This window comes from Leopardus geoffroyi, chromosome X, assembly GCF_018350155.1.
Source record: "Leopardus geoffroyi isolate Oge1 chromosome X, O.geoffroyi_Oge1_pat1.0, whole genome shotgun sequence".
Classification (NCBI taxonomy): domain Eukaryota; kingdom Metazoa; phylum Chordata; class Mammalia; order Carnivora; family Felidae; genus Leopardus; species Leopardus geoffroyi.
Genome location: NC_059343.1, coordinates 55600172 through 55625826, shown reverse-complemented (window position 1 = coordinate 55625826; position 25655 = coordinate 55600172). Strand labels below are relative to the sequence as shown.

The 25655-nt window shown below is 36.4% G+C and overlaps 1 protein-coding gene across 6 annotated transcripts in view; it reads left to right on the top strand.

Moving 5' to 3' along the window:
• OPHN1 (oligophrenin 1) overlaps window positions 1-25655 on the top strand; it is a 618968-nt gene that overhangs the window by 216239 nt on the left and 377074 nt on the right. For 5 of the 6 annotated variants that reach the window (XR_006710966.1, XM_045472066.1, XM_045472065.1 and 2 more), the window contains exons 4-5: window positions 16480-16541; window positions 21858-21929. Coding sequence is in view for 5 of the 6 variants with exons in the window: in XM_045472066.1 (XP_045328022.1) it covers window positions 16480-16541; window positions 21858-21929 (134 nt within the window). In the remaining variant the exon portion in view is untranslated. The remainder of the gene's footprint in view (window positions 1-16479; window positions 16542-21857; window positions 21930-25655) is intronic. The other variant, XM_045472067.1, reaches the window with a different exon arrangement.

Here is a 25655-nt window from a genome sequence, read left to right as displayed (position 1 = left end):
TAAAATTATAAATCTCTTAGTAGGAAAAAAAAGATATAAGTCTTCACAACCTTGACTAAGCAGTGGTTTCTTACATAAGACCAACAAAGTACAAGCAATAAAAGAAAAGGTAGATAAGTTGGATTTCAACAAAATTTTAAACTTTTGTTCTTCAAAGGGCACCATAATGAAAGTGAAAGTCACACACACAGTGCCCCAAAATTTTGCAAATTATCTATCTGATAAGGGGGACATTTTGTCCAGAGTAGATAAAGTACTCTTACAACTCAATAATAAAGACAATTAGCCCAGTTACAAAATGGGCAAAGTGATTGGATAAATGTTTTTTCTTGCAATATTTTATTTAAATTCAAGTTAGTTAACATATAGTGTAGTAGTATTGGTTTCAGGAGTAGAATTTAGTGATTTATCACTTAGATGTAGCACCCAGTGCTTATCCCAACAATTGCCCTCCTTAATGCCCATCATCTACTTAACACCCCCCCCCCACCTCCCTCCATCAATCCTGTTAGTTCTCTATCTTTAAGAGTCTCTTATGGCTTGTTCCCCTCTCTCTATTTTTCTCCCCTTTCCCATATGTTCATCTGTTTTGGTTCTTAAATTCCATATATCAATGAAATTATATGGTATTTGTCTTTCTCTCACTGACTTATTTCACTTAGCATAATACACTCTAGTTTCATACAAAGGAGATAATAAAATGACCAATAAGCACAGACAAAGATTCTCAGTAACATTAGGAATTAGGGTAAAACAAAACCACAATGAGATACCACTTCAAACCCACTAGGATTGTGGGCAACAAAAAGACAGGTAATAACAAATCTTGGTTAGGACATGGAGAAATTTGAAACTTCATACGTTGCATTGTTCATAGAAAATTGTGTAGGTAGATGATTTTGAAAACAATTTTGTCAGTTCTTCAAAAAGTTCAACATAGAGTTACCATAAGATTCAGCAATTCCATGCCTAGCTATGCACGCCCCTAAAACGAAAAAAATCCACACTAAATTTGTACGTACATATTCATGGATACATTATTCATAATAGCCAATAAATGGTAACACCGTGTCTTTCAGTTGATAAATGGTTGAATAAATCTGATATAGCCATACAATGGAATGTTATGTGGCAATAAAAAATGAAGTATTGATAGTACAACATGGAATAGCTCTGAAAATATTATGCTAAGTGAAAGAAAGTCACAAAAGACCACATAGTGTATGATTTCATATTTATGTAAAGTGTTTAGAGTAGGCAAATCCATGGAGATAGGAAGTAGGTGAGTGGTTGACTGAATACAGGAGGAAGATGGGAATGGGGAGTGATGCTAATGAGTTAATGCTTCTTTTAGGGGCAATAAAACGATCTGGAATAGCAATGGTGGTTGCACAACTTTGAGAATATACTAAAAACCAATGAGTTGAATAGTTTAAAATGGTACATTTTATGGTATATAAATAATATCTCAATTTTAAAAAGTTATGTAACTATTTAGCCAAATATAAATATTGTCAAATATTTTTTTCCTCATGAATGATGAAGCCTGACTAATTTATTTTATTTTTTTTAAATATATGAAGTTTATTGTCAAATTGGTTTCAATACAACACCCAGTGCTCATCCCAAAAGGTGCCCTCCTCAATACCCATCACCCACCCTCCCCTCCCTCCCACCCCCCCATCAACCCTCAGTTTGTTATCAGTTTCTAAGAGTCTCTTATGCTTTGGCTCTCTTCCACTCTAACCTCTTTTTTTTTTCCTTCCCCTCCCCCATGGGTTTCTGTTAAGTTTCTCAGGATCCACATAAGAGTGAAACCATATGGTATCTGTCTTTCTCTGGATGGCTTATTTCACTTAGCGTCACACTCTCCAGTTCCATCCATGTTGCTACAAAGGGCCATATTTCTTTTTTTTTTTTTTTTTTAATATATGAAATTTATTGTCAAATTGGTTTCCATACAACACCCAGTGCTCATCCCAAAAGGTGCCCTCCTCAATACCCATTACCCACCCTCTCCTCCCTCCCACCCCCCATCAACCCTCAGTTTCTTCTCAGTTTTTAACAGTCTCTTATGCTTTGGCTCTCTCCCACTCTAACCTCTTTTTTTTTTTTTTCTTTTTTCCTCCCCCTCCCCCATGGGTTCCTGTTAAGTTTCTCAGGATCCACATAAGAGTGAAACCATTTGGTATCTGTCTTTCTCTGTATGGCTTATTTCACTTAGCATCACACTCTCCAGTTCCATCCACGTTGCTACAAAAGGCCATATTTCATTTTTTCTCATTGCCACGTAGTATTCCATTGTGTATATAAACCACAATTTCTTTATCCATTCATCAGTTGATGGACATTTAGGCTCTTTCCATAATTTGGCTATTGTTGAGAGTGCTGCTATGAACATTGGGGTACAAGTGCCCCTATGCATCAGTACTCCTGTACCCTTGGATAAATTCCTAGCAGTGCTATTGCTGGGTCATAGGGTAGGTCTATTTTTAATTTTCTGAGAAACCTCCACACTGCTTTCCAGAGCGGCTGCACCAATTTGCATTCCCACCAACAGTGCAAGAGGGTTCAAAGGGCCATATTTCATTCTTTCTCATTGCCACGTAGCATTCCATTGTGCATATAAACCACAATTTCTTTATCCATTCATCCGTTGATAGACATTTAGGCTCTTTCCATAATTTGGCTATTGTTGAGAGTGCTGCTATAAACATTGGGGTACAAGTGCCCCTATGCATCAGTACTCCTGTATCCCTTGGGTAAATTCCTAGCAGTGCTATTGCTGGGTCATAGGGTAGGACTATTTTTAATTTTTTGAGGAACCTCCACACTGTTTTCCAGAGTGGCTGCACCAATTTGCATTCCCACCAACAGTGCAAGAGGGTTCCCATTTCTCCACATCCTCTCCAGCATCTATAGTCTCCTGATTTGTTCATTTTGGCCACTCTGACTGGCCTGAGGTGATATCTGAGTGTGGTTTTGATTTGTATTTCCCTGATGAGGAGCGACGTTGAGCATCTTTTCATGTGCCTGTTAAGCCTGACTAATTTTAAACACATACCTGCTGGTAGTAGTAGCTTCCCCCATCTCTGATGATCTATTCAGATGATATTTAGTAACCTAATCTTTGGTTACCTCTACCTGGAGAGTTGTGGGCAGTGTGACAATGGCAAGACTCTAGCAGCAAGACAGGTCTGAATTTGTAATGTAGCATTGTCATTTATTTCTTGTATGGTTTTGAACAAGTTGCTTAGCTTCTGTGAGCCTTAGTATTCTCATGTTCAATTTAGGAACAATTACATGTCCCTCATAAAGTTATTATGAGTATTAAGCTGTCAACCAAAGGGCTTTTATCCATTTATGTTTCATGAAATTAACCTTTTCCTTTAAATGTTCCAATATTATATGCATCACATTTCTTTTAGAGTCAAACTGATCTTGCCTGGAAAAATGCTCAAATAAGAAACAATCTGATTGGGGCGCCTGGGTGGCGCAGTCGGTTAAGCGTCCGACTTCAGCCAGGTCACGATCTCGCGGTCCATGAGTTCGAGCCCCGCGTCAGGCTCTGGGCTGATGGCTCAGAGCCTGGAGCCTGTTTCCGATTCTGTGCTTCCCTCTCTCTCTGACCCTCCCCCGTTCATGCTCTGTCTCTCTCTGTCCCGAAAATAAATAAACGTTGAAAAAAAAAAAAAAGAAACAATCTGACTCCTTTTGTAGTGTTAACCTTAACTATAAAACAGCCATTTTTTTTAACCAGCAAAAATGAATTTATTCAGGAATAAGAGAGAATTGCAATTCAGGAAAAGGAGGTTATGGAAAAACCATAAGCAAATTCAACAAGCAAAGGAAAGAAACATTTTATAGATAAGAAGGAAGTTGGGAGGGGCTGTTAAAGTCCACTGGAGAAAAGCAAGTGGGTGATAGCTGTTTCCCCTTGGCCGATTTGCATGTGTAGTTGATTTCTTGTAGTAGATGCAATATACATCTTTCCCTGCTGAGGCCTGTAATTGATGATTCTTTCCCACTGAGGATTCTTCTGTTATGGGGTCTGTAACTGATGATATTTCCTGTAATTGACATTGAATATGCCTCCCCCCACCTTTCCAGCCTCCCCTTCTAGAATCCTGAGTCCACTTTAATGAGGTTTGCCTTTATTAATTTTTTCAGTAGCATACAGTATTTGGGGACAGGAGTTCTGCAAACATTTCTGTGTTTTCCTATTTACTCTTCCTGATTAAATTATTTTTTTTCTTTATGTTGAGCTTGAGCTTTTAATTTGCAGTGTTTCCAAAGGTGACCTCCTTGAGTATGAGCAATTTGATCCTCAGAAGGAAAGAGTGCCATTATCTGGTGTCCTGTATTGACTCAGCACTTAGTTTCTTTGGTGCTAGGAATTCTTGATTAGTTATCCAGTTCTCTTGGGAAGGGAAATCTATTTTTGATTTAAAATATCAATATGACTATATTTGTTTTCTAGGCTTTCAAGAAGTTTTCTTTAAATCAGATACCATTTGATAATATTCTTCCTGTTTCTGGTGAGAAGTTTTGAACTTTAAACTAGTAGTTACCAGAATTTGAAGGGATGCTAAATACTATTTAACTTCTCTTTTTTTAGTATCTGGAGACCATGAAGTCTAGGAAGGAGAAGTTACTTGCCCAGTCACCTCACCAGTAGATCACAGAACTGGCACTAAAAGTGTAGAAAGTTGGGATGGGGGGGGGAGAAGTGGTAAGGTTTATTTTCTACTATGTGTTGGCACTTTACATTTATCTTCTGATTTAGTTTTTTTTTTTTAAATGTTTTTATTTATTTTTGAGACAGAGAGAGCGTGAGCAGGGGAGGGGCAGAGAGAGAGGGAGACATAGAATCTGAAGCAGGCTCCAGGCTCTGGGCTGTCAGCACAGAGCCCGACGTGGGGCTCGAACTCACAGACTGTGAGATCATGACCTGAGCCGAAGTCGGATGCTCAACCAACTGAGCCACCCAGGCACCCCTTCTGATTTAGTTTTTACAACACTCTCAGGTAGATATATTATCATGTCTCTTTGACAAGTGAGGCAACTGAAACTCATAGGGGGTAAGTCATTTATCAAAAGTTTCACAGCAAGAAGATGACAAAATATGGCTGCAAGTCTAGCCCTCTCTCAAAGTCATGCTCTTTTTTATTTCATCCCCTAAAGTAGAATCCTCATTTTCTGTCACCCTAATGTTCTTTCTAACATGTCACATGGCTTTCTTACCTACATTCCCACACTCATTAGGAACCTGAGGAGAAACAAAAGTAGAATGCAGGGAAATGGAATTTATCTATCTATTAAGGAAAAAGGTTTATTTTTAAATATAATTTATTGTCAAGTTGGGGCTTATGTACAGCACCCACTGCTCATCCCAACTAAGGAAGGAGATTTTAATAGAGACACAGACACTGCAAGCAGGGTGACTAACAGTCCTGGGAAAACCAGGACTTGGGGTTTTCCTTGAACAAGGGGCTTCCAATTTTATAACTGTGACAGTTCCGGGGACACCAAGACAAGTTGGTCATCACTCCTTTCACTGGAGGTGTATGAGCAGAGATTTGATGGTTCCTCAGGCTTGAAGAGTTGCATAAGACCATCTGAGATTCTTCTGTTACTGTGAAATAAGATGTTTACCTTGTTGTTTTTGTTTTTGGAGCTCAGGTCCAAATTCTGATAAAATTAGGTCAGAGGGCTGAAAGTTAAATATAATAACACAAAATAGAAACAAGGGAATAATTGAGTCTTACTGTTCTCTGTACTACTAGAACATAGTTTCATTGTTGTTGTTTTGTTCATTCCTTTTTGTTTTATTTCAATATAAGAATACATTCGCAGGTAGTTATGATTCATTTTCTGACAGCCTCTGAGTGTTCATCCCTGCAATTATATTGTGCCAATCAAGCTGTCTGATACTTAGCAGGTGAATTTGGGCTTTAACTAGTCTGGGAAGGGGGCTGGCATTGATATGTAAGCTTGCCAGATACTTTTTTTTAAAGGAAATACCAGAATTTTATTTAAAAATATTGAAATATTTGAGATTTTGTGCTATTACAGAGATCATATATGAAACCAATAGTGGGAATTAAAAGATACTGTTTAAGGGTACCTGGGTGGCTTAGTCGGTTAAGCATTTGACGTCAGCTAAGGTCATGATCTTGTGGTTCGTGAGTTCAAGCCCTGAGTTGGGCTCTGTGCTGACAGCTCTGAGCCTGGAGCCTGATGCTGATTCTGTGTCGCCCTCCCCAACTCATGCTCTGTCTCTCTCTGTCTCTCTCTCTGTCTCAAAAATAAATAAATATTAAAATTTTAAAAAAGATACAGTTTAGGCTCTTCTAGTAAACATTATAGTAATGAATATATGTGAAAAAAATTACAATCAGTGTATGTTTCAAAAAATACTTTCTATGTGCTTTATGTATCAATTAATTTAATTCTCACAAGTCTAGAAGTTTAGTATCCTTTTAATCTCTGATTTTTATTTAAAAATTTTTTAATGTTTATTTATTTTACAGACAGAGAGACAGAGCACAAGCAGGGGAGGGGCAGAGAGATAGGGAGACACAGAATCGGAAGCAGACTCCAGGCTCTGAGCTGTCAGGACAGAGGCCGACACAGGGCTCAAACCCACAAACCGTGAGATCATGACCTGAACTGAAGTCGGACACTTAACTGACTGAGTCATCCAGGCGCCCCTTCAATCTCTGATTTTTATTTTTATTTATTTATTTTTTTTAAATTTTTTTAACGTTTGTTTATTTTTGAGACAGAGAGAGACAGAGCATGAATGGGGGAGAATCAGAGAGAGAGGGAGACACAGAATCCGAAACAGGCTCCAGGCTCTGAGCGGTCAGCACAGAGCCCGACGCGGGGCTCGAACTCACCGACCGCGAGATCTTGACCTGAGCCGAAGTCGGCTGCTTAACCGACTGAGCCACCCAGGCGCCCCTAATCTCTGATTTTTAAATGAGGACATTGAGATACAAAAGAATTATTAATTTCCCCAGATCAAATAGCTATGAAAATGGTGTAGCCAGACTTCAAGATCAGGCAATCTGATCTCAGAGTCTTTAAGCTTAACTAACTTCATGCTATTTTTTTAAGGAAAAATTACCTGGAAATGGGAATGAAACGTTAAGGTAATACTAACAAAATTATCTCTTTGTGCAGAGGTGCATAAAGTATGGGAAAATGAACATCCTCCTTCCCTTAAGACAGCTTCAGGGAGAAAAGAAAAAGTCAGGTCTTAGCTTCAGGAAAGGACAGGAAAGGAGAATTCTGTGAAGAGTATCAGGTTAAGGGAAGATCTCTGTGTAATGAATAGGGGTTTTAAGGATCACTGTGGAGGTGGTTGAGAGGAAGCACAGGCCCCTATAGGTATAAGAATATGTTATATAAGATTTACAAGGATGTGAAGCATGGTACTATTGACTGGCCTTGTATTATCAGGTTGAGTGGAGATCTGCTGGCACCTAGCAGTGTATACCACTTGCTTAGGATTCTAAGTAGACTAATGAAGACCTGAGTTGTTGACACTGAAAGATCCCTCCTCTAATGACTGGAAGATACCCCTCTTGGATAAATCAACAATGGCTAGTACACAGTTGTATATTCTATTTCAAGTGGTTTGTTTTTTTGCTTATTTGATTTTATTATGTTTATCTTTTAAAGTCCTGCTTTGCTGTATTTCTTTTGTAATTATATGGAAACAAAATGAAAGATAATATATAAAGAAAATATAATTACAAAGATACAATTAATACACATATGCCTACTATTCAAAAATTAAAGTTTTGTATTTACTTCAGATTGTTTGCTCTTTTTGTTCTTTAAAAACATTTTATGTATTTATTTTTTGTTCCAAAATTTTATTTAATTCTAGTTAGTTAACATATGGTGTAATGTTGGTTTCAAGAGTAGAATTCAGTGATTCATCCCTTACATTTAATACCCAATGCTCATCATAAGAAGTGCCCTTCTTAATACCCATTACCCATCTAGCCCATCCCTTACACATGTCCATCCATCAACCCTCCGTTTGTTTTCTATCCTTAAGAGTCTCATATGGTTTGCTTCCCTTTCTGTCTTTTTTTCCCTTTGCATATATTCTTCTGTTTTGTTTCATAAATTCCACATACGAGTGAAATCATATGGTATTTGTATTCCTCTGAGTGACTTATTTCTCTTAGTATAATATACTCCAGCTCCATCCACGTTGTTGCAAATGGTATGCTTCCATTATTTTTGATAGCCGAGTAATATTCCATTATATATATTATATTACATATATAATGCATATACAATATGGAACATTTCTCAGCTTTCAATGGAATATTACTCAGCCTTCAAAAGTAATGAAAGCTTAACACACACACACAAGCACATACACAGCATATCTTTATCCATTCATCAGTTGATGGACACTTGGGCTATTTCCATAGTTTGGCCATTGTTGATAATGCTGTTATACACAGTATAAACATTGTGGTGCATGTACCCCTTTGAATCTGTATTTTTGTATTCTTTGGGTAAATACCTAGTAGTGCAATTGCTGAATCATATGGTAGTTGTATTTTTACTGTTTGAGGAACGTGCATACTGTTCTCCAGAATGGCTACACCAGTTTGCATTCTCACCAACATTGTAAGAGTGTTCCATTTTCTCCACATCCTTGCCAAATCTGTTGTTTCCTGTGTTGTTAGTTTTAGCCATTCTGACTGGTGTGAAATGGTATCTCATGGTTTTGCTGTGTTTTTCCCGATGATGAGTGATGTTAAGCATCTTTTCATGTGCCTGTTAGCCATCTGTTTGTCCTCTTTGGAAAAGTGTCTATTTGTGTCTTCTGTCAATTTCTTAACTAGATTATTTGTTCTTTGGGTATTGAATTTGATAAATCTTCTATATATTTCAGATACTAACCCTTTATCACATATGTCTTTGGCAAATATCCTCTCCCATCCCATAGGCTGCCTTTTATTTTTGTTGATTATTTCCTTCACTGTGCAGAAGCTTTTTATATTAATGAAGTCCCAATAGTTCATATTTGCTTGTGTTTCCTTTGCCTCCAAGAACGTGTCTAGTAAGAATTTGCTCTGGCTGAGGTCAAAAAGTTTACTACCTGTGTTTTCCTCTAGGATTTTGATGGTTTTATGTTTTACATTTAGGTCTTTCATCCATTTTAAATTTCTTTTTGTGTATGGTGTAAGAAAGTGGTTAAGTTTCATTCTTCTGCATATTACTGTCCAGTTGGCCTAACATCATTTGTTGAAGAAACTGCCTTTTTCCATTGGATACTCTTTCCTGCTTTGTTGAAGGTGAGTTGACCATATTATTGTGGGTCCATATCTGGGTTTTCTATTCTGTTCCATTGACATATATGTCTGTTTTTGTGCCTGTATCAAGCTGTCTTGATGACTTCAGCTTTACAATGTAGCTTGAAGTCAGGAATTGTGATGCCTCCAGCTTCACTTTTTTTTTTCAGGATTTCTTTGGCTATTTAAAGACTTTTATGGTTCCATAGAAATTTTAGGATTGTTTGTTACAGCTCTGTAAAAAATGCTGGTGGTATTTTGATAAGGATTGCATTAAATGTGTAAATTGCTTTGGGTAGTATAGACATTTTAATAATGTTTGTTCTTCCAATCCATGAGCATGGGATTTTTTCCAATATCTTTGTGTCCTCTTCAATTTCTCTCATAAGTGTTGTATAGTTTTCAGAGTACAGATCTTTTACTTCTGTGGTTTGGCTTATTGCTAAATATCTTATTGGTTTTGGTACAATTGTAACTGAGGGTGATTCCTTGATTTCTTTTTCTGATGCTTCATTATTGGTGTATAAAAATGCAACTGATTTCTGTACATTAATTTTATGTCCTGCAGCTTTGTTCAATTCAAATTAGTTCCAGCAAATTTTTGGTGGTGTCTGTCAGATTATCTACATAGAGTATCTTGTCATCTGGAAATAGTGAAAGTTTGACATCTTCCTTGCCAATGTGAATGCCTTTTATTTCTTTTAGTTGTCTGATTGCTGAGGCCAGGACTTTCAGTAGTATGTAGAATAACAGTGGTGAGAGTGGACATCCCTGTCATGTTCCTGACCTTAGTGGTAAAGCTCTCAGTTTTTTCCCATTGAGGATGATATTAGCTGTAAGCCTTTTGTATATAGCCTTTATGATGTTGAGTTATGTTTCCTCTATCCCTACTTTCTTGAAGGTTTTTATCAAGAAAGTGTTTTGTCAAATGCTTTTTTTTCATCTATTGAGAGGATATAAAGAGGTTCTTATCCGTTCTTTTATTATGTGGTGTATCATGTTGATTGATTTGTAGATACTGAACCACCCCTGCAGCCAGGTAGTAAATCCCACTTGATTGTGGTCAATTCTATTACATTAATTCTATTAATGTACTGTTGGATTCGATTTTCTATTATCATGTTGAGAATTTTCACATCCAGCTTCATCAGGGATATTGGCCTGTTATTCTCTATTTTAGTGGGGTCTTTGTCTGGTTTTGGAATCAAAGTAATATTGGCCTAGAATAAGTTTGGAAACTTCCCATTTACATTTTTTGGAACAGTTTGAGAATAATAAGTATTAAGCCTTCTTTAACTGTTTGGTAGAATTCCCCTTGGATGCCATCTGTCCCTGGACTTTGTTGGGAGATTTTTGATTAATGATTAAATTTCTGTGCTGGTTATGGATCTGTTCAAATTTTCTATTTATTCCTGTTTCACTTTTAGTAGTTTGTATGTTTTTAGGAATTTGTCCATTTCTCTCAGATTGCCCAGTTTGTTGGCATATAATATTTCATAATATTCTCTTATAATTGTTTCTATTTCTGTGGTGTTGGTATTCTCTCCCCTTTCATCTGTGGTTTTATTTGGGTCCTTTCTCTTTTTCTTTTGATAAGTCTGGCTTAGAGTTTATCAATTTTATTAATTCTTTGAGAGAACCAGCTTTTAGTTACATTGATCTGTTCTCCTATTTTTTTATATATCATTTATTTATCCTCTTGTCTTTAATTTTTCCCTTCTTCTCCTGGCTTTAGTCGTTATTTGCTGTTGTTTTTCTAGCTCCTTAAAGTGTAAGGTTAGGTTGTGTGTTAGAGACATTTCTTGCTCCTTGAGTTAAGTCTGTATTGCTATATACTTCCTCCTTCTGACTGCCTTTGCTATCAAAGAGTTTGGACTGTCATGTTTTCTTTTTCATTTGATTCCACATATATTTTTTATTTCCTCTTTAATTTCCTGGTTAACTCATTCATTCTTTAGTAGGAGGTTCTTTAATCTCCGTATATTTGTGGTCTTTCCAAATTTTTTCTTGTGGTTGACTTCAAGTTTCATATCGTTGTGGCTTGAAAATATACATGGTATGATCTCAGTATTTTTGTACGTGTTGAGCACTGATTTGTGATCCAGTATGTGATCTATTCATGAGAATGCTCCATGTGCACTTGCAAAGAATGTGTATTCCACTGCTTTAGAATGAAATGTTCTGAATATATCTGTTAAGTCCATCTGCTCTAGTGTGTCATTTAAAGCCATTGTTTCCTTGTTGATCTTCTGCATGTATGATCTGTACATTGCTTTAAGTGGGGTGTTAAAGTCTCCTATTATTTTATTATTTTCAATGATTTCCTTTATGTTTGTGATTGATTTATATATTTGGCTGCTTCCAATTGGGGGCATAGATATTTACAATCACTAGATCTTCTTGATCAATATAGACCTTAATTATGATAGAGTGCCCTTCTTCATCTCTTGTTACAGTCTTTGGTTTAAAATCTAGCTTGTCTGATATAAGTATGGCTACTTCGGCTTTTGGTGTCTGTTAGCATGTTAGATGGTTCTCCCTCTCCTCACTTTCAGCCTCAGGATGTCTTTAGGTCTAAAATGAATCTTTTGTAGGCAGCATATAGTTGAGTCTTGTTTTTTTTTATTATTATATTGATACGCTATTGTTTTTTTTATTGGATTCCCAGATAATTCTAACATGTTGCCAGGGTGAAGTATAACTGCCTTATACCAAGGAAGAAACACAACTAACATTTATTGATTGTCTATCATGTGTTCTGGGAGCTATATTTGATGTTATCTTGTTTACTCATCAAAGAACCCTGTGAGATAGGAATTATTATTTCTAGGTAAGGAAAGTGAGTCTCAGAGAATTTGAGTAACTTATCAAAGGTCACAGTTAGTACATCAAATGTGCTTTTTACTCAACCATAGTGCTTCTAAAAAACAAGAAAAAAACACAACTCATTCGTCAATTATATCTCCATAACTACTCTGATGTAATAATTCCTAATATGCTCATTTTACAGATGTCGAAATTGGGGCATAGAAAGACTAAATTGAGAAATTTGTCTAGGTTGGTAAGTAGTGGAGCAGGGACTCAAACTCAAATCTCAAGATTTTCGTTCCACTTTTTTTTTTTACACAGAAAAGCCATTTACATGGAAAACCCACTTTGCTAATCATTTTGCTTGTCTATGAAATGAGAGAAGTCCTGGCTACTCCTAAGGGTGCCTGAGAGGATTAATAAAATATTAACTATGAAAGAATTCATAGAAAACCATAGGCCAATATTACTGATGCATGATGATGCAAAAATTCTCAACAAAATATTAGAAAACAAAATTCAGACTCACATTAAAAGGAGAATAATCAGGATGAAGTAGGATTCATCCCTGGGAAGCAAAGATGGTTGAATAAGTGCAAATCAATAAATTATATATATTATATTCATAGAATGAAAGGTAAAAGTCAATGATCATCTCAATCAATGCAGAAAAGCCATTTGACAACTCCCAAAAGCTAAAGTCCAGGACCAGAATTCATATATGAAGTGAATTCTACCTAACATTTAAAGAAGAGCTAATACCTATTCTTGTACTCCTGAAACTAAGACTATAGTATGTTAACTAACTTGAATTTAAATTTAAAAAATAGTAATAAATGGTCAGAAGACTTGAATAGACATTTTTCCAAATAAGACATACAAATGCCAAGAGACGTATGAAAAGATGCTCAACATCACTCATCATCAGGAAAATGCAAATCAAAACTACAATGAGATATCACCTCACACCTGTTAAAATGGCTACAATAGAAAAATACAAGACATACGTCTTGGTGAAGATGTGGAGAAAGGAATCCTCTTGCTCTGTTGGTGGGAATGCAGACTGGTTCAGCCAGTGTAGAAAATAGTATTCAGTTTCCTCAAAAAATTAAAACTGGAACTATCCAATTATCCAGTAATTGCACTACTGGTACTTACCCTCCAAAATACAAAAAAAAAAAAAACAGTCATTCAAAGGTATATATGCACCCCTATATTTATTGGAGCATTATTTACAATAGATAAATTATGAAAGCAGTCCAAGTGTCCATTGATAGATAAGTGGATAAAGAAGATGTGGGGTGTGTGTGTGTGTGTAATGAAATATTATTCAGTCATAAAAAGAAGAAAATCTTGCCATGAAATGAGTAGATCTAGAAAGTATATTGGTAATTGAAACAAGTCAGTCAGAGAAAGACAAATACCATATGATCTCACTTGTATGTGGAATTTAAGAAACAAACAAAAAAAATGAACAAAGGAAAAAAGAGACAAACCAAGAAACAGTCTCTTAATTATAGAGAACAAACTGAGCATTATCAGAGGGGAGGATTATGGGGGGGATTGGTGAAATAGGATATGGAGATTAAATAATACACATCATCATGAAAAAAAAGTAAAATAAAATAAGATGATAAAAAGGTGGGGTAAAGAGAATAATTTTATAGTAATTGCACTATAGTACCTAAATGCTGGACTAAGGTCATCAGGACTAAATAAATGCCAGTCATCATCTCATTGTTATTGTTTAGTCATAAGTCAGGGCTTTGGAAGTACCTTACTCAACAAAGTTAATGCGTTTTGGAAAGTTGGAAAGTTTGGAAATTTGTACAAATCAAATAACACTTCAAATTTGTTAGGAAAGTTCAGTAATTAAAGGTATCTTGAAATGAATATTTCATAATGGTAAAGTAAACATAACAAATAAAAACTATTTGCATTATGATTAACCATCAATAAAAATAATAGATAAAAATATTTGACAAAATTTAATATGTGTTCATGGTAAAAACTCTCAACAAATTAGATATAGAAGGAGTGTACCTCAATATAATAAGGGCAGTATGTGACAGCCCACATCTAACATCATATTCAGTTGTGAAAGTTCCAAAGCTTTCTTTCTAACATCAAGAACAAGACAAGTGTTCAACATTGTAGTGGAAGTCCTAGCCATATTAATTAGGAAGAAAAAGAAAGAAAAGACATCAGAATTGGAAAGAAAGAAGTAACATTATCTCTATTTGATTTTAAATAGACAAAATCCTAAAGACTTCACCAAAAAAAAAAAAAATGTGGGGTACGAGGTGAAAGAAATGAGTGAAGGGGATAATAAGTTTAAAAAAAAACAAAAAATAAATTATGTGAGAAAGAAATAAAATGATTTCATTTGCAAGGGCATAATAACCAAAGTATTTAGGAATAAATTTAACCAAGGTGCTAAAAGACTTATACTGTGAAAACTATAAGACATTGATGAAAGAAGTTGAAGATGAAACAAATAAATGGAAAGATATAGTTCTCATGGATTGGAAGAATTAATATTATTAAAATATCCACACTACCGAAGGCAATCTATAGATTGAATTTAATCCCTAACAAAATATCATAGCATTTTTCACAGACTATAACAAATAATCCTAAAATTTGTCTTGAGAAAGAAGAACAAAGCTAGAGGCATTAATGCTCCCTGATTTCAAATTATATTACAAAGTTGTAATCAAAACAGTATGGTACTGCACAGAAACAGACATATAGATCAGTGGAACAGAATAGAGAGCCCAGAAATAAACCCGCATTTATATGTTCCATTAATCTAAGACAAAGGAGGCAAGAATATACAATAGGGAAAAGACTGTCTCTTCAATAAATGGTGCTGGGAAAACTGGATATTCACATGGAAAAGTATGATTCTGATCTTACACTATTCATAAAAGTTAACTTGAAATGGATTAAAGACTTAAATGTAAGACCTGAAACCATAAAATTCCTAGAAGAAAACATATAGGAAAAGCTTATTGATATGGGTCTTGTCAAATATTTTTTTTTGATATGACACCTAAAGCACAACAACATAAAAAATCAAGTGGGACTATGTCAAACCAAAATTCTTTTGCACAGCCAAAGAAACAGTCAACAAAATGTAAAGGCAACCTATGGAATGGGAGAAAATATTTGCAAATCACATATCTGATAAAGGGCTAATAGCCAAAATGTATAAACAACTCATATAACTCAATAGCAAAACAAACAACCTCCAAAAAATTCAATTAAATATGAACAAACGATTTGAATCAACAGTTTTCCAAATAATATATTAAAATACCCAAGAGGTACATGGAACTTGCTTAACTTCACTAATCATAAGGGAAATGCAATTCAAAACCACAATGAGATATCACTGTGGTTAGAATAACTGTCATCAAAAAGACAAGAGATAACAAATACTGGTGAGGATGTGGAGAAAAGGGAACCCTTGCACACTGTTGATAGGAATGTAAATTGGTACAACCACTCAGGAAAATAGAGTGGAGGTCCCTCAAAATATTAAAAATAGAATTACCTTATGATGCAGCAATTCCACATCTGAGTATATATCCAAAGGAAATGAAATCACTATGTTGAAGAGATATCTGCACTCCTGTGTTCATTGCAGTATTATTTGTAATGGCCAAGACATGGGAAACAAATGACCATTGATAGATGAATGGATTAAAAAGTTAGAATATTATTCAGGCATAAAATAGTTGGATATTTTGCTACTTGTCACAACATGAATGGATCTTTATGGTATTATGCTAAGTGAAATAAATCAGACAAAATCATACTATATGATCTCACTTATATGTGGAACCTGAAAAACAAACTCATAGAAAAAGAAATCAGGCTTGTGGTTGCCAGAAGTGGGGGTTGTTTTAATTGTATGAAGGCAATCAAAGGGTACAAACTTACAGTTATAAAATAAATAAGAACTGAGTATGTAGTGTACAACATGATAATTATAATTAGTATGGCTATGTGGTATTTTGAAAGTTGCTAAGAGAATAGATCCTATCCTTAAACTTGTGTGGTATGTATATCAATTATATTTCAGTAAAACTGAAGGAAAAAAAATCTCTTTGGTAGGGATTGGCAAGGAAAAAAAAAGAAGAAGAAAGAAAATGAAAACAAAAAGATATTCAACAGGCACTGAACACATTCTTCTGTTAGCCTTTGGTTGGTACCTTCCTCTAGTGTCCAGGCAGGCTCAGAGCACTGGCCCCTACCTCATATCACACAGGTCTATGCCCACCTCCCTATCAAGTACTGTGATTAATTTGTCTTGTCTTTTATTCTATCCTTCTAGCTGAATCCTTCAAGGAATTTGCTGAATTGCTCAATGAAGTAGAAAATGAAAGGATGATGATGGTAGGTCTCTAACACTGGGCCATGACCTTATTCATTGGATCGGTACTCTGTTGTTTCCATTTTGTCTCATGGCTGTTTAGTACAGTAAAGATATTTAGGAAATAGATCTGGTTATTCTGTCTCAAGCTTTTACCCTGGAAATTTAACATTAGCTAGAGATAGATTATTGTAGGAACTCCATTCCTCTTCATATCAGTGAGAAAGGGTTTCAAAGGACATTAAACTAGGCTATTGGACATGTGAAAAGAAATTGTGGCCTTTAGTGTTCTTAAACATATTATCCATTTATTTATCTGTTTCTCTGTTTGTAAAAATAATAATATGGGTTTTATTTATATTTGATATATAATTTTTTTATTTAAATCTGTGTGAAAACTTTCCTTACATTTAAAGTCTGTTTTTTAAAATAATATACTTATTTTTAGAGCAGTTTTAGTTTTATAGAAACAGAGATTTCATATAATCCCTTTCTTCTATTTTGATTCCTGTAGCTTTGTAGTAAGACTTAATGTTAGGTGTGAACTTTACAACCATTTTGTCAGCATCCACCAAATGAATTGCTGGGATTTGATCAAGATTACATTGAATCTATAGAACAGGTTGGGATAAACTGACATCTTAAAAGTATTTTCTTATTTATGAACATGGATTATCTTTCCATTTATTAAGCCCTTCTTTGATTTCTGTTATCAGAGTTTCTTACATAGCTCTTGTATGCATTTTATTAGATATGTTCCTATTTTCTTTTTTTGTGAGCTCTATTTTAGCAGCTTAAAAAGTAATCATTTTGTGTGGACCCTAGACCTGCAGCACTAATGTCACCTGGCAAATTGTTAGAAATGGAAGTCCTTGGCCCCAACACAGACCTATTTGTACCTAATGTGAACGTACCTAAGTTGGTCAATATTTATTTTGATTAGGGGTGTGAGGGTAAAGTTGGAACTTTGTAGAGAGCAAAGAGAGGTGTATCTTGCCTTTCTTGATAAGTTGTCTTCCTGTGGGCAGTTCAGTTTTGTGAAGTCCATTTATCCAATAGCCAGAGTTCTTCAATCTGTCATTACTCATCCTTCCCAGCAGTGTGGTACTGGCTTTTCAGAATAGTGCTATCATTTTATCTAGGCTCCTAGAGAAGTGGGGTTGCAGGGCTTGGAGGTAGGGGAAGTAGAGACTTAGGTTCCAATAATGGCAGTGCCACTAATTGTTGATTTCAGACTAATCATGGTATTTTGCTGTCTCTCTTTTTTCATATGTAAAATGAGGAAAATAATCCCTACCTCCCACAGTTGTTGTAAGAGCTCCAAATGATATAATGAAGCGTTCTATATGTAGCAAAAAACACTTATTAAGTAAGTCTTGTTTGTAGTTATCTTTTGTTACCCCCAAGATTCTGCTTGTGGAAATTTGACTTGGGAATTTTCTTAGTTTAAGAGAATTGCTTTTAGGGATACTAAGGAGGGACCAATATGGGTAGCTTCTCTGGAGTCTGGTAGATATCCACCCACTAGCTAATCTACACTCTACTGTTTTCTTCTGCCTGAAGAGTTTGTGGACTATTGCCAATGTTGATCTCAAAGGCATTCAACTCCTTTTCATTCAGATACCTCTAGAAAGCTCAACTGTACTTCCTTCAGCCCTAGTTGTTTATCTCTTTTATTTACCCAATTATAAAGCTCTAAAATATTAAAGTAGGACTCATCTTTTTTTTTTTCTCCAACGTTTATTTATTTTTGGGACAGAGAGAGACAGAGCATGAACGGGGGAGGGGCAGAGAGAGAGGGAGACACAGAATCAGAAACAGGCTCCAGGCTCTGAGCCATCAGCCCAGAGCCTGACGCGGGGCTCGAACTCACGGACGGCGAGATCGTGACCTGGCTGAAGTCGGACGCTTAACCGACTGCGCCACCCAGGCGCCCCAGGACTCATCTTTTGAGATATTGTTTTTCTCACCCTTCTTGCTGGATCTTTTCCACAGGAATGACTCATTTTCTTCTGTCTTTCATTGTTGTGCCCTTTTGTGCCCACAACTTTTCAATCATGTATTGACTTTTAGCTCCCCACTTCCCGTTTAATTCTAGGAATGCTGTGAAGGTTAAGCTCAATGAGGGCCTTTCACAACGTGCCAGGAATTCATTGTTTGACTGCACCTCTCCCTTTTCCTAGAACTGTGGTAAAAGGACTCCTTACCCCAGTATGGATAATCTGGGTTATCTGAGGTATTAAACAGCTTTTTATCCTTTCTATAAGAAGAGACCAAACGAAGCTTTAGAAGAACAGGAAGGAAGTTCACAGCCCTAGCATCTGATAATTGCAAATGTCTAGTCATTCTTGTAATGAACTTAAACTGTTGAAGGAATTATGGAGGAAAGAATTGAGGGGAAGCATTTCCCAACTGTGGTGTTCTTAAATAGTACCCTGTGGGATGTTGTATTAACCTCAGAAGTTGGCCTTGAAAAGTCTGGATAAAAGACTTCCTGTATGATTAAGGATAGGAGTCTTGCCTATGTGCCTTTCTGACTCTGAAGGGGACCATATTAGCAATATGCAAGGTCTGTCTTTGAGGACTGCCAAGAATGACCTAAAGAGACCCATGCTATTTTAAACAGTGTATCTTCAAATCCTTTTTTTGGTAGTTAGTTAACAATAAAAGATTCACAAAAAATCCTACACTGCTGGATTGTGTACCATCTCTAATCTGCTAAATGTTTTATCTAGTGTAATTGGGGATTCATGCAATAAGAATCCGATTAGTTAAACTCCCTAAGATGTTTAGAATATCAGTTATGCTGGGTATTCTACCCTGAGTTAGAAGGTAGGAGCTTTTCTCCTAGAAAATTTATGAAATGGATGCAGTGATCAGAAAGGGGAATAAAGGTCATATTTAATTAAAAGGGCTTTTTTTGAGTAGATGCTGGATTTCTAAGGGATTTAAGGATAAAACAGAATGAAAAAAAAAAGAGCCAAGCTTCAGTGTGACCATTTCCTATATCTCTAGCTCTGTTTTCTGGCAGAAAGTAGTATAATTACCAATGAGTGTCAAAAAAAGGAAGTGGCTCAGAGTATCTATTTGTGTCATAGGAGACTGGGAGCAATATTGCCAATGTGATTAAGGGAAATCTATGGTCTCCAATTTCAGTGAATCATATGCTAGTTTCCTAGGGCCAAACATACAAAAAGCAGTGGTCTTATGGACCCTGTGTGAGAAGTTGCTGGTACACCTGCTTATGCAAGAAAATCCCCTTTGAATCACAAAAACTGGTACTGTGCCATCCTTGTGTTGCCTGTATATGCAAGGGCTCAGCTGAATATCCATATAGAGGTTTGACACATATTACTCTCCTTAGAAATGGCATGTTCACTTCTTATTCAACAGCAAACTTCTTCAGTGTGTCCCAGGTAACCACTTTTTTTGTGTTACCTTGGTGAAAGTGGAAATAATTTTTCTAATTATCTATTGCTGCATAAAAACCTATTTCAAAACATAGTGGCTTAACCTAAAACCATTTAATTTTATCTCATTATGTTGTGGTTCAGGAATTCAGGCAGGGGTCAGCTGGGTGATTCTTCTGCTTCATATGGAGGTGTTCACCTGGGAGGTGGGTTCATGTGGAGAGTCCAAAGCAGCTTTGCTTACCCATCTTGCACCTCAGTGGGATGGCTGGAAGGTTGGGCTGAACATAACTTTTACCAGAATGTGTATGTTTGGCCTCACTAGTTTGGTAGTCTCAGGGCAGTCTAACTTCTTAGAGAGTGGCTCAGGGCTCCCCAGTGGGAGTGTTCCAAGAGAACCAGGTGGAAGTTGCTGGCCTTTTATGACTTAGTCTGAGAAGTCACATTGTGTCACTTCTGCTGTATTCTGTTGGTTCAAAGAAGTAATGAACTCACTCTCATTAAAGGTAGAGGGGGCAGAGGCCTCACCTCAATAGGAGAAGTGTCACAAAATTTGTAGCCATGTTTTAAAAGTTCCACAAAAGGAAAGAAGAAAAATGACTCTCTGTATTGGATCTATGATACCAATGACATAATTTGTTTCCAGGTAGGTACACAAAGTTGATGTCACACAATTCACAATTCATAACTGTAGAGTGTGTTGGGCAAAAGAGATGTGCTAGTACTTTTAATAGAATAATTCTTGTTTTCGATCAAGCAGAATCACTGGTGTCTTTATTTTTGGTGCTAGGGCTTCTGGTAGAGCTTTGATTGGGTGAGAGTTTGCCCATTTAGTTGAACTTTGAATCATACCTAGACACAAAACAGGAGACCCAAAGTGGCTGCAGGACATAGCTAAAAAATATGTACTAATGCCCCAACTTGCCATGCATTTTGGTGGGTAGTTTAAAAACTGCTTCTTAATATGGAGAATACAGGACTGGTCAAAACTGGCTCTTTACTCTGTTTTCTGTTTTTGGTATGAATATATATCTTGTCTTACTGACACTTTATGTCTCATTTGACAAGGAAGGCAGTCCCTCATTTTCTTGTCTTATAACATATCAAAATTAATGCAATGGATCCTAAAATCCAGCCCTTCAGATGTATTCTTTTAGGTCCTCCATTAAAATACAGCTGATTCACACAAGTGAAGAAAACAAACTCCACTTGCTGCCTTGGACAGGTGTAATTTTTCAAGAGGTTAATATTGAAGACAAAACTTTGTGTATCTCTGCCTGACCACTAAGCAAGGGGTCCAATTTGTAAATGGGGTTTTTATATCTCTAGAACCATATTAATGTCAATGTTTTAGTATTTGGGCAGGCTGTTTTTATCAGCTTTGGAGCATCTATAGTTAGGTAATTTGAAGGCCTAGTCCAGTGTTCTCTGTGATGCTGTAATACACTCCAAGTTCTGAAGGAAATGTTCTGGTTTTATGACACACACTGGCAGGACTGGAAACAATTTATCTTGATGCTATTATTGTTAACTCATTTCCCTCTCATGAAATTATTTGCACTTGATGCAATTGGTATTTTCGTGCATTTTCCATTCCCTTTATCTTCTCTTTTCCACATATACTTCAGGCCCCCATATCTGTTTCTGGACATGACTATAGATTGATTAAAAACTCAGATCAGACTGCCAGTAAAAATACAGAGAAATGCCCCTAGTGTTCCTTCTCTCATTTCCTCTCAAATCATTTGATTTTAAGAGACCAATATGGGGGGGAAAGTAACAACAATGGGAAAAAAAACCCAGCAAATCAATTTACATTTTGCAGGCTGATGTATTACAGTGAAATGCCTTAGTAACAAGGAAACTTGAATCTGATCTTTTCTAATCTGAAAGTTGTTTTATATGTTTTCTTTTTTTTTTTTTTTCTAGGTACACAATGCTAGTGATTTGCTGATTAAACCCCTGGAAAATTTTCGGAAGGAGCAAATAGGCTTCACCAAGGTACATTTTCTCCACATAAGATATTTTTTACGGCAGTTGAGTAGTTGTTTGGGCTACCACCCTTCATTCTTTAGGGGCGAGGAGGGTTCATATATATAAGAATCATTCAAAAAAGTGAGAAAATCTGGAATTGGTGCCTGGTCATGTTTCCAACTAGCTGTGCAACTGTTGACAAGTCAGTTCTCGTTTTGGAGCTTCCATTTCTCCATCTGGAAAATGAGGAGCTCAATAATAACAAGTATTATTTAAAGGGTAATTACTATTATGTTTGCTAAGCATTGGGCTTCATGCTTTACATTAATTCTGTAATTACAACAATTGTGTGAGTTTCTGGTAGTATGTCATTTTACAAATGAGGCAACTGAGGTTTGGGCATGATAAAGAGCTTGATCAAAGTTATATTGTTAGTGACAGTAACCAGGATTTAGACTTTAGGGTTTTTTAGCTTCAAATCCCACGTTCTTTCCATTAAGCCATACTATGTAGATCTTTGCTGTCCAATATTATAGCTATAGCTATATATAAATAAATTAAAATTAACAACTCAGTTTCTCAGTCATGCTAGTCACATTTCAAGTAGTCAGTACCCACATGTGGCTAGTAGCTACTATATTGGATTGCACAGATATAGAACATTCCATCATTGTAGAAATTTCTGCTGGAAGCACCTTGCCAGATAATCTGAGATTATTTCCAGCTTGACTACTCATGGATCTGATTCCCCAGTGTTTCATAAAGGGATATGAAAAATTGTCAAATTTATTCTTTTTCAGCTAGGTGTAGACCTATTTTCTGAACTCCAATATGTATGCCATGTAACCTAAATAGTCTTCCAGAACTAAATGTAGCATCTTGACCAAGCATGTAGTCATAAAAAGGACTAAGAACACACCATCTGGTTATTATCTAGAATATTGTGACAAGCAGTTTGGATTGAAGATATGGAAGTAGGAAAACAGAGGAGACTAAGTGGCTGTGATACCATAGCTGGATATCATCAGTCAGATTGACATGGGCATTATTTGAGTGACTGACATCAAGGCTAAATGAGTTATCTGGATGGCCCAGTAATTCTGGATTCCACTCAGTTTACCTGAAATCTCATTAACATAAATACTTAATTGGGAAAGTATATAATTGAAGGAGAGAAGAACCTTTAAAATCACAAGTGTGGTATGGAAGTAATTAACCACTAAGTGATGTGACAGTTGTTACATAACAATGAATAAAGAGTATGAAGAAGCATAGACAATGTGAGAATCTTCACAGTTAGTCTACTTTCACTCCTGAATGATATTAGGAAAAAGCACAGTAAAAATATGCTGCATTGGTTGACCCCATATCATCTGAGGGAAACAAATTTCTAATATATATTTCCTATGTCCCACGCCTGTGCTGAGGATTTTACATATGCTGTCTTCCTTAATTATTACAGCAAATCTATGAGGTGGGATGTATAATATTCATTATCCCAATGAAGAAACAGAGACTCAGAAAACTTAAATTCCTATATTCCTATCAGTCTTTTTCTCCTACTTCTTTACTGGTAGGGTCAACTTGCACACCTAAAAGGAAAGTGACCAACTCTCAGTATGAGTGTTGTTTTTCAGTCTGTCTAGAATTATCCTAGTAGTAAAATTTGGGGTAATAGAGCACTGAACTAAAGACTAGAAAATACAGCTTTCAGTCTACCTCTGTGTGTTTTCCAATTATTGCCTCTCAGTTCCAGCACTTCTTAATACCTGTTCTATGAAATTGGACAGAATTCGTTTAAGCATCACTCCTTTATACATGCTGTTAAGCTTTCTCAGTAGAGGGTGCTGGAGGGATATTGCAGGGAGAAGGGACTCTCCTGAAGTTTTCAGCTGCTGCAAGTGGGCGTCAGTAGAGAGGGAGTGAGCTATCTGGTGGGGCTCTGAACCATTCACACATCCAAAACACATAGTCCCTCAGTGACCTTGAAGCCTCTCTGCCTGGCCTGGTGATAACTTTCCTGCTGGTCTCTCAGTTTAGGTCTCTCCCTGAAAGCTTCCCCACTCATGTTGTCCCCTAGCTTCCCTCTGTAGGGTCCCCACCTATCCCACCAGCTGACTGAAGGTCCATAACAGAGTTGCTGCTCCATGATTTCTCTGCCAGCTCCCACACAGCCTATTTGAATTCTAGGAGGTTCCTCCTGAGGCAGGCTGGTCCTGCAATGCTTATCTGCAAACTAGAAGGTTCCCATTCTCTCTATAGTACTACCTGCGCTCTGGAGAGTTGCCTCCTGCTTACCTAGTAAGTGTGAACCACCAGGCCAAACCAATTTAAACTAATTTCTCTGCTTAAATTATACTTTTTCCAATGAGTTTGGAACCCTTTCCAGATTTCCCCTTCCTTGTGTGCCTTCTCTCAGCCTCAGGGTACTGTAAAGAGTTTCCTTATATATTATAGTTACTTTCTTTTTAGTTTAACAAGTTTGTAGTTTAATAATTCTATGTAGTGGTTTTTGTCTTTTGTCTGGGCCCAGACTGATACACCCAACACTTCTGCTAGTTGGCTCTGTGACTTAATTGGTAGTGGTATGTGCTTTGCCAGGCATTACAAAGAGGGGTGTGTGTTCTCATTTGAACCTCAGAACCTTGTAAAGTAGAAGTTACTATCCATTTTTTACAGATGAAGATACTAAGGCTCAGTGAGGTGTAGTGTCTAAAGCCATTCAGCCAGGAAGTGGCAGAGCTTGGGTTTGAGTTCAGTTTTCTTGATTGTACGTCTGGGGCTCATTTCACTTTATGAGAGATCTCACTTCTCTCTGGACCTCAGTTTTGTCATATGTACAAAAAATGATGGGCAAATAATTCCTAATCTAATATTCTGTGTGAAATTCTAAGGGTGATTAAATGTGCATCTATACAGTAGTAGAAATTGACTAGTCAGAATTTAGTGTGCTATAAATGTAAAATATGTGCTAGATTTTGAAGGTAGTGTGAAAATTGTAAATATCACTAATTTTTTATATTGATCACATGTTGAAGTGGTACTTTTTTGGATATAGTGTGTTAAATATATTGTTGAGATAAATTTCACCTGTTTCTTTTTCCTTTTTTTTTTTTAATTTTTCAATATATGAGGTTTATTGTCAAATTGGTTTCCATACAACACCCAGTGCTCATCCCAAAAGGTGCCCTCCTCAATACCCATCACCCACCCTCCCCTCCCTCCCACCCCCCATCAACCCTCAGTTTGTTCTCAGTTTTTAAGAGTCTCTTATGCTTTGGCTCTCTCCCACTCTAACCTCTTTTTTTTTCCTTCCCCTCCCCCATGGGTTTCTGTTATGGATCCTGAGAATCTTTTTCCTTTTCTTAATATGCTTATAGAAAGTTAAAAATTATAAATGTGGCTTGCATTACATTTCTATTTGGTAGCACTGAACAAAAGAAAGTAATTACAGTTGAATTATTTATTTTATAACTGGAAGTTTGTACCTCTTGTTCCCCTTTATCCATTTTACCCATGCCCCCACCCCACCCCCCTCTGGCAACCACCAGTTTGGTCTCTGTATTTAAGATTTTGTGTTTTGGTTTGTTTGTTCATTTGTTTTATTTTTTAGATTGTGCATGTAAGTGAAATTATATGGTATTTGTCTTTCTCTGTCAGACTTATTTCACTTAGCATAATAACCCTCCAGGTCCATCTGTGTTGTTACAGATGGCAAGATCTTTCTTTTTTAATGCTGATAATATATATCAC